The sequence below is a fragment of the Octopus bimaculoides genome, chromosome 12 (assembly GCF_001194135.2).
Source record: "Octopus bimaculoides isolate UCB-OBI-ISO-001 chromosome 12, ASM119413v2, whole genome shotgun sequence".
NCBI lineage: Eukaryota > Metazoa > Mollusca > Cephalopoda > Octopoda > Octopodidae > Octopus > Octopus bimaculoides.
In genome coordinates, this window is record NC_068992.1 from 43,778,916 (window position 1) to 43,789,154 (window position 10,239).

The 10,239-nt window shown below is 38.2% G+C and overlaps 1 protein-coding gene across 5 annotated transcripts in view; it reads left to right on the forward strand.

Annotated features, from left to right (window-relative positions):
* The window catches only part of LOC106873081 (uncharacterized), a 52,707-nt gene that overhangs the window by 11,249 nt on the left and 31,219 nt on the right, over positions 1-10,239 (forward strand). For 3 of the 5 annotated variants that reach the window (XR_008265311.1, XM_052972161.1, XM_014920312.2), the window contains exons 2-4: positions 5,121-5,346; positions 7,115-7,308; positions 9,479-9,563. Coding sequence is in view for 4 of the 5 variants with exons in the window: in XM_052972161.1 (XP_052828121.1) it covers positions 5,292-5,346; positions 7,115-7,308; positions 9,479-9,563 (334 nt within the window). In the remaining variant the exon portion in view is untranslated. Of the gene's footprint in view, positions 1-4,475; positions 4,901-5,120; positions 5,347-7,114; positions 7,309-9,478; positions 9,564-10,239 lie in introns of those variants that run through there. The other 2 variants (XM_014920304.2, XM_014920326.2) reach the window with 2 other exon arrangements.

Consider the following 10,239-nt stretch of genomic DNA (forward strand, 5'->3'; position numbering starts at 1 on the left):
TATATAAGAGTTTGTGTGTGTGTGTGTTCCTTATAGATTCAAGAACTGAGATGCCAATTTTGGTGTAAGAAGTATCAAAATATTCAGTAATCTTTCGGCTACCAAATAAACTTTATTTTCATTTACATGTTTGCATTAGAAAAATTTAACATTATAATCCTTCTAGAATATGTATGAGTGAGAAAAACAAAGAATGAGAAAAAGACAGAGGAGAGAGAAAACAGCTTTCTATAGATGCTGAAAGACAGAGGGATAGCGGGAGAGAGAGAGATGCTGATGTTTCATACTGTATGTATGTTCTGTAGGTGAAGGTGAATGAAAGCCGGCACAAAGACAGGAGGAAAGCAGGAAAGAAGGAGATGCTGATAACTTTGGAAACAAGGTCGGATCGCACAATTTTGCGGTCATTTACTTGCAATATTTTGATTTTCTTCCAATGTATCACTTTCGTCCAATGTTTCAGACATATGTAGAATTTGGTATTATCTCTCTCTTTCAATTTCTCATTATAATGTATGGAAACATGTCAACATGTTACAACTTCACACACTTCAGCAATATATGACAAAACCAGGATTTCATTCCATATGGCTAAATTTGCATTTCATTTCATTTCTTACACACTTTGCTATCAATTCATCATCATCATCATTTAATGTCTGTTGTCCATGCTGGCATGGGTTGGACAGTTTGACTACTGCTGGTAAGCCAGAAGGCTGCACCAGACTCCAGTGTGATTTGGCATAGTTTCTACAGCTGGATGCCATTCCTAACGCCAACCACTCCAAGAGTGTGATGAGTACTTTTATGTGCCACCAGCACGAGTGCCATTTGTGTGACACCGATATCTGCCATGACTGCAATTTTGCTCAGCTTGATGGGTCTTCTTCTCATTGCCTCTGCTTTAAATACTAAAAGGTTAAAATTCTATAAAAATAAATGTCAAATGATATTGTTGAAGGAATGAGTGCCTTCTAGTAATGATAGGCTGAGAAATTAACCTAGTCGTCTCACTTACTTACCCTTTTACCTCTCTCTCTCTCTCTCTCTCTCTCTCTCTCTCTCTCTCTCTCTCTCTCTCTCCCCAGATGGGGAAGTCATGTATTCATCTCTTCAGCAAGACAGCTGCTTCTATTACACTTACATATTCCTCAACACATTACCCCAACTTACTTGAAGAGTCTTTGATTTGCATACCCTTGATAACCTCACCACTGCTTGCTGCACGAAAAGTACCTAGTATATTCTGTGGAGTGGTTGGCATTATTAGAAAGGGCATCCAACAGTAGAAACTATACCGAAGCAGATACTGGAGCCCAGTGCAGCTCTTGGGCTCATCAGTTCATGCTGATCCAGACATCCCATGCTGATATGGAAGAAAGGGCATTAAATGATACACACACGCGTGTGTGTGTGTGTGTGTGTAGGCATTAATCCATCAATATCATGTTTGGCTGTAAGGCGTTATTTATTGTCTTCATCTATCATTTCAAATTACATTTGTTTACTTTCGTACGTCCACCCTATATTTTGTTCGCTCAAGCCCTAGTTCTACACAAATTTTGTGGGTGTTGCCAATTTATAAAGTTCCCACTTCATTAAATGTACGAAACTGTGTTTTAGTATTTTCAGTCAATAACTGATGAAGAATTGGGGTCCTTCCGTGTCTGCCTACGTGTATGTTTTGTAGTATTTAACGCATTTTTCGTGTGTGTGTGTGTGTGTATGTATATATATGTGTGTGTGTGTGTGTGTATGTATATACATATATATGTATATATGTGTGTGTGTATGACACGTAAAAGCACCCACTACACTCTCTGAGTGGTTGGCGTTAGGAAGGGCATCCAGCTGTAGAAACTCTGCCAAATCAGACTGGAGCCTGGTGTTGCCATCCGGTTTCACCAGTCCTCAGTCAAATCGTCCAACCCATGCTAGCATGGAAAGCGGACGTTAAACGATGATGATGATGATGATGATATATATATATATATATAATATATATATATATATATATATATATATATATATATATGCATTATATTACGAAGAGGCACATAGGCATTTGAGGACACATGAGTGAACTTAGGTTTGTATGTATACATGTGTATAACTGTGTGTGCATGTGGGTATATATATGGCAATTTTTGTATCTTAGCCAATGATGGGGTATTGTTAGAACACCAAATATTGTGGCATTCATCCTGAGAGAACCATTATCATTTCATGTAGCTTCACCTACCCTCAACCCATGGGCTCAAGAACAGGGGTTGCCGAATTTTTCTAGGGTGGGTGCAAAATCAAAAACTTCACCGCTATTTGCTTTGCTCAGATTTAGAAAACAGTGAATAAAAAGTGATCTACAAAAAGTAGCTCAAAGTTAGGTTTCTTCACAAACAACAAAAAACAAAAATAAATAAACAAAAAACAAGACCTTCTTTAAAGATAGAGAAATAATTCTTTTTTAATCTCAAACGCGTGATAATGCTAATAAATAGTGTGATCAGAATAAATTATCCATACATTGCAGAAAAATACGTTGCCAGCCAGCCATGAAACCTTGTTTCTTAAAAGATTTTGGACCTTGGTTTACACTCCCTAAACAAATTTTGTTCCCGAAGCAGTTTCTTACAGGTTGAGGCTCAAGTTGTAAAAAACTTGGTTCAGCAAAGAGACCAACGAGTACTAGGCTTACAAAGAATAAGTTCTGAGGGCTGATTTTTTCAACTAAAAGCACTTTAAGGCAGTGCTCCAGCATGGCTGCAGTCAAATGAGTGAAACAAGTGAAAGAATAAAAGAATACATTTGTGTGTGAGTATGTGTATATATATAGTGGTTGGCGTTAGGAAGGGCATCCAGCTGTAGAAGCCGTACTAGATCAGATTGGAGCCTGGTGCAGCCTCCTAGCTTGCCAGTCCTCAGTCAAATTGTCCAACTCATGCCAGCATGGAAAGCAGATGTTAGACGATGATGATATATGTGTGCATGTGTATATATATATATATATATATATATATATATATATATATATATATATACATATAAAGTAGTTGTATACTGCCAACTTAACGTGACAGTCCCAATAAGGAAATATACTACTGCTATTTAGTCCTAGGAAGCTGGACCGCTTCCTGTCGGCCTTGACACATTTCCTGTGTCCTTATGTTTGTGAGGGGGAGACAAACTCCTCCACCCAGCCTAGCCTGCATTCAGGGACATGTTTCTGAGTCTTTGCTCGTCATCAGCCTGAAGTAGCACAACCATATATATATATATATCATCATCATCATCATAATCATCATCATCATCATAATCATCATCTAACATCTGCTTTCCATGCTGGCATGAGTTGGACAGTTTGACTGAGGACTAGCAAGCCAGGAGGCTGCACCAGGCTCCAATCTGATCTGGTAAGGCTTCTACAGCTGGATGCCCTTCCTAACGCCAACCACTCTGAGAGTGTAGTGAGTGCTGCTTTTTACATGCCACTGGCATGGGGACCAGTCAGGCAGCACTGGCATTGACCATGCTGGAATGGTGCTTTTTACGTGCCACCAGCATGGGAACCAGTCAAGTGACACTGGCATTAACCATGCTCAAGTGGTGCCTTTTATGTGCTACCAGCATGGGAGCCAATCAGGCGGCTTTGGTATAGACCACACTTGAATGGTACCTTTTACATGCCTCCAACACAGGTGCCAGTCAGGCGGCACTGGCATCGGCCATGACTACAATTTCACTTGACTCAACAGGTCTTCTCAAGCACAGCATATTGCCCAATGATTGAATGGTACTTTTAAACGAGCCAATTATGTGACACTAGAATCGGTTACGATCTCACTTGGTTTGCTAAGTCTTCTCAAGCACAGCATATCTCCAAATGTCTCAGTTACTTGTCATTGCCTCTGTAAGGCCCAACGTTCGAAGGTCATTCATTGTCTTCCTGGGTCTACCTCTTCCACAGGTTCCCTCTACTGTTTGAGTGTGACACTTCATCCATACACATGACCATAGAAGCTCAATTGTCTTTCTTGCATCTGATGCTTCTTATGTCCAACTTTTCTCTCAGGGTGCTTACACTGTCGTGTATGCACACTGACATTACGCATCCAGCAGAGTTGTGTTTGTGTGTGTGTGTGTGTAGATATATATATATGTGTGTGTATATATAGAGAGACAGACAGACAGACAGATAGAATGACTTAATCAGATAAAACCTTGGCTTTTACAGTACAAAATATATGTAAGTATAAGGATGTAAATGAGAAGGCAGACTCATATTTTCAGATGATGACCTATCAAATATAAATATATACATATTTCATTGAGCAAACTTACTCAGATTACATTTCTCCCCTCAAATTCTTTAAGTCTATGTAATCTGAGTAAGTTTGCTCTCCAAAAAATATATATATATTTACACTTAACTTTTCATTATCTGAAAATTGAGCCAGCTTTCTCTGTTTACATCCTTACATGTATATATATATATTGTACATTACAACCCAAGTTGCTTATTTGAATCATTGCCTCCATACCTGCTCACTTTGATTCCCCTTATAGCCATAACCCTGCTGACTTGCTCCTCGGTGACAATAAGTTCAAGTCATTTGAGTACTGCTAAGTGTTTTCTATGTTGAGATTTTCTCCATCTTATGCATTGACTCTCTCTCTCTCTTTTCACACGCACACACACACACACACACACATACACACACACACATGCACACATATGCACACACATGCACACACACACACTCACACAAACACATTCTGTTTTGGAATGGTGAAACTCAAAGCAGACAAAATATTGGCTTTAAAAAAACCTTTGGATCGAAAAATTTGAAGATTGCCTGTGGGACAAAACTACATCTTCTGTGTACATACATCAATCATTCAGGTATTAATGATTTTGTCATTACTGTCAAGTATATTGCAATAACTGAGAAGCACTAATATTACACAAACATTTTTTTAAAATCCTCAGATTTCCTTCTGAACATTCAATTTTGTATTTTCCCCCACCATAAACTCTGAATTATTTGAAGTATCAAGAATTATAAAACATCAGGTATTATATCAACTGACGAAAGACTATATCTTATTTTCTTCCTTTGCAGTTTGTAAATACAACTAAATAGATGAAGGTAAAGAAATTAATAATACCCATCTTTAAGAACATTTGATGTAGAAATTCTAATCAACTTTGTTTAGTCTCAGCCAAGATCTCAAAAAAATAAAAGGAAAATCATTATTTGTCAAGAATATCTAATTCATTTCTATTTACTACCATGCTGGTTCTTTCCTTTTGGAGTATTTTATTCTTCGTCTTTCTTCATTTTACAGGTAAGTTCTCTTTGTTATTTTTTTCTTTTTATGCAATCATTGTGTCAGGCTGTGAATGGTCAAGGAGTTTATTTTCAGGTCAGTTTCTACTGTATGTCACTTTGGACTAGTTAGTGTCTTGTACAATAGTGACATGTTGACCAAAGTCTATGGAATAGAATTTGATTGTTGAGGAACCTGTGGAAGTATTTCTGTTCCTCTTCTTGGGTGGTTAACTTCATTCATCACTTGGTTTAATCTTTTTCATACCAAACCACTTGAGATTGTACCTAGTTGTATGAAACAAATTCCTCTTTTAAAGTGGTCCAATTTAAATCCCTCAGTCAAAATTTCTTGTTAAATTATGTTCTAAATAACAGCTTGATAATGACAATGTCATTTTACTAAATTCTTCATTATTTTCTGGTCCTGGCTCCAAGCAGTTCCTCGCCTGTGCGATCCCTGGCACTTAAAACACTGACCTGTGAATGGCCGCTGTTGTTCCATAGCAGGTCTCTTTTCGTCTTTCACTGGCCATCACGCAGCGGCGCAGGCTTCTGCAACCACCATCACCACTGCTTTCCATCCAGTGTTTCGTATCAACACGTGGGCTTGAATAATGAGCTCACTCATCGCTATTTTGTTGCCGCCTGGCATTTGTTATAGCTGCACTGACACATCATCAGGAAAGCCATTCACAAAAGCCAGTCATGCTACCTTCTCCAGTCCCTCTCCAGTGAGACCTGACAGCACAGCCAACCTCTGTACCTCCACAGCATATTCATCAGCCTGTTCCATATGACCATTCCTAGTTTAGCAAAAGTGGTGTACTCTCCCTCTGTGTAAGCCTCTTTTGAGCACTGCTTGATCTTTGCTGCACTCGGTTGTTCTTCTTCATTAATTTCGAGGCACAATGCCAATGCGCTCCCCTCCAAATACAGCACCATGTAGCTTGCTACATCTTCGATGCCTTGTAGCATGGCCACAACTTTGACCTTTCAAATCCAAGCTACTATGTCTCCTTCGCCATAGAAAGGTCTGATGACATCACTGCCAATCCTTATCTTCACTGCCATCATAGGGGACAACAACATCTGTATATGATTGCCGAAATAACTTGTCATGTGTGAGAAATGAAAAGAGGTTCACCTATCTTCCTCTCTCATCGATGCCAGTCTAGCAGTAATCTCTCTAGCAATCCTGCCTTACCTCTGTCACCCAGTATAAGCAGCTGCTATCTGACCTGCCTGGGAACGAATTCCCTGACGTCCGTTCACAATGCTTCCGGTGGGCAAAAAGAGCCTGACACTCACCTCCCCACCACATTTCCCCTTTCGTACTTCTTTTTCCATTCAGTTCCTTGACCATTGGCATCATGACCCTTTTCTTCCAGCTCATCCCCATATTTTCAAACTTCATTGCTGAAGGCACAGTATTTCAGCAGTGTGCTAACATTTCTGTCAGCTCGCCACCTTCCCTAACATTAATATTAGCCACTCAATCATAAAATATGAGTGGATATTGCAAAACAAAATCATAATTAGATAATGATACAATCAGATGTATTCTTGATTCATAAAGGAAACAAGTAAAAATAAAACATATTTTCTTGAGTGAAAATGTAAGAAGAATTCAAGTTTACATGGTTATTTAGATTTTCATGCTATTTTCAAAACCAACTCCGGTGTTTCATATGAGTTTTCTCACTGGATTCATTCATATTAAAAAGTCTTTGGATTTTTCAAAAAATAAATTGATAATGTCTTTTCTTTCTCAATTTATTTGCCAGATGTCCTAACCACAATGTGGAACGTAGAAATTTGTTTCCTTCAGGCATATTACTACTCAGCTGCAGTTACTTTGAACAATGAATCGAAAACCTTAAGCAGTATAAAGTTGCAAAAATGCTTCAACAATAATTTTGAATTAATCAGTAGAGAAAAGCCAAGTTTCATCGAAGTTAATGAGTATACTGGTTACAAGGTAATTAAATCAAAATATATATGCATTCACTAGTAAGCATACATATGCGCAAATAGCAAACATACAAGAGACATATATTCCGGGTGTGCTAGCTGTGTGCTACACACCCATTGAAAATGACCAATTCATTATAAATATTAAACTTACTCATTAATTTAATCACAAATCATCATCATCATTTAATGTCCACTCTCCATGCTGGCACAGGTTAGACGGTTTGATTGGAGCTGATGAACCAGAGAGCTGCACCAGGTTCCAGTCTAATTTGGCATGGTTTCTACAACTGGAATCTCTTCTTAATGCCAACCACTCCAGGGGTGTAATGGGTGCTTTTACATGCCACCGACACTGGCAACAACCAGGACTATGATTCACAAATAGGTACTGTTTACATGGCACTAGCAGCAACTCTGATAATTCATAGGTGTCATTTGCATGGCATTGGCAATGACTACGACCAACGACCATGATTTCCAAGGTACCAATTTACATGCCACCATTGATGACCACAACTATGATACACAAGTATCATTTACATGATACCGTCATTGACCACAATTCACAGGTGTCATTTACATGGCACCAGCAACGACCACAACTACAATGCACAGGTGTCATTTACATGGCACCAGCAACGACCATGATACATGGGTGTCCTTTACATGAAACTGGCACAGCTACCACTACGATCTTAATGGAAAACTTTTGTTATACCTCTGCTTGAAATTTGGTAGCATTGGGTGTGGCAGCATACCCAATATGCCACTGAAACAAGCATATACACTAGTATACCTGTATCATCAATAATTATGCTATTTTCAAAGAAATATGCTGAAACTGGTACATAATAACTGCAATGACAACTTATATTTTATATATTTGAATATAGATTTGGAGTCAAAGTCCTTGAAAATTTTCATCCCTAAAAAGAATTGAACTCATCACCCATTTGGTTCTTTCCATCATTGTATTATGTTGTTAAAAACTTTTGCAAACAATAAATATTAAATTAATAAGTTACAAAGCCAGAAGAGAGATTTATAAGTGTAGGGAGGGGGGGACAAAGGCATGGTTGTGTGGTAAGAAGTTTGCTTCTCAACCCCATGGTTTTGTGTTCAATTTGCACTGTATGACGCATTGCACTGGTGTCTAATACCACAGCATCAGACCAACCACAGCCTCGTAAATGGATTTGATGAATGGAAACTCAGCGAAAGAACAAACAAAGACTCAATCCAAGAATCAAAAATTGGACATTAAAGCAAGGATGATGACAATGATGATAATGATGATGACCATCATCATCGTTTAACATTCATTTTTCACCTGGCATTGGCTGTACAATTTGACAAGAGCTAACAAAACCAGAGAACTACACCAAACTCTATTATCTATTTTGGTATGGTTTCTATGGCTGAATACCCTTCCTAATGCTTTTTCAAGTCATTGGCACTAGTGAGGTTGCCAAGTAACTTGTAAGACAGGAAAGGACAAGAAAAAGGGAAATCTCTCAAAGAAGTGGGGGCAAAATTTAAGTGGGTGGACTTTACCTTTCATTCTTATTTACTCTTATTCATTCTTATTTATTCTCATTTATTCTTATTTATTATTTGTTTTATAAAAGACGTGTTGTATTGCCCATAATACTTAAGGCAATGAGCTGACAGAATCATTGCCACGCTAAAGGCGGTGAACTGGCAGAAACATCAGCACGCTGGGCTAATTGCTTAGCAGTATTAAAACTGTCTTTACATTCTGAGTTCAAATTCCGCCGAGGTCAACTTTGCCTTTCATTCTTTTGGGGTCGATAAATTAAGTACCAGTTGCATACTGGGAGTCGATCTAATTAACTGGCCCCCTTCCCAAAACTTTTGGGCCTTGTGTCTAGAGGAGAAAAGAATATTTAAGTGGGTGGAAAAGCGATTTTATGCTAGAGATAAGCAGAGATAGAGGTGTCTTGCTCTAGTAAAGATGCCTGGCTACCCCACATTTATATGAGTGAGGATGAGAGTATCAAAGAAAAGATAAGATGGTAGTAATGGGGTACCAGCGAATAACATTCAAGAAGCATCATCATCATCGTCATCATCATCATCGTCATCATCATCATAATCAAACTATTTTACACATTGCACTGTTGCTAACTTTCATTGAATAATTTCTATTTTAGGCAGTTGTTCAAAATAAAGATCTTCAAAAAATGTATGCTTTTGAGTGCCAGTCACAATGTGTTGGGAAACAAAAGTTAGAAGAATGTAAGATTTTGTCTTAGAACTTTTCTTTATTCTTCTCTTTTTAGCTTTTCTATCTCTTTAAATTCCTCAAGGAATACTCTTAACATACACATGCGTGCACGCATGCAAACACACACACACACACACACCAACATACACACAGCATAGTAATTGTAAGATTCCTATGCTCAACTACAAAAATCAATATTATGCGACCAGACTTTATTGTTGCTATTCAAACCCTTGGAAAGACACATTATTCTACATTTAGTGGTTCAATTCACAGTTGTGCTGTCAGCAATGAGAAACAAAAACAAATGTAAAGTCAATATCTCCAATCAATCACGGATCATCATCATCATCATCATTGTTTAACGTCCGCTTTCCATGCTAGCATGGGTTGGACGATTTGACTGAGGACTGGTGAACCAGATGGCTGCACCAGGCTCCAATCTGATCTGGCAGAGTTTCTACAGCTGGACGCCCTTCCTAACGCCAACCACTCTGAGAGTGTAGTGGGTGCTTTTTTGCAACAACTCTTCCAGCTAATGTTCAATATAAAAGTAATATTTTCTAAAATGGCTAAAGCAATAATGTTGTTCTGATTTTAAGAATTTGGTAAAATACTTAAAGCTTGATGTACTGAATGATGAATACAAAAGAAATCTTAATTGGAATTTCATGTTTTGATGGAGAA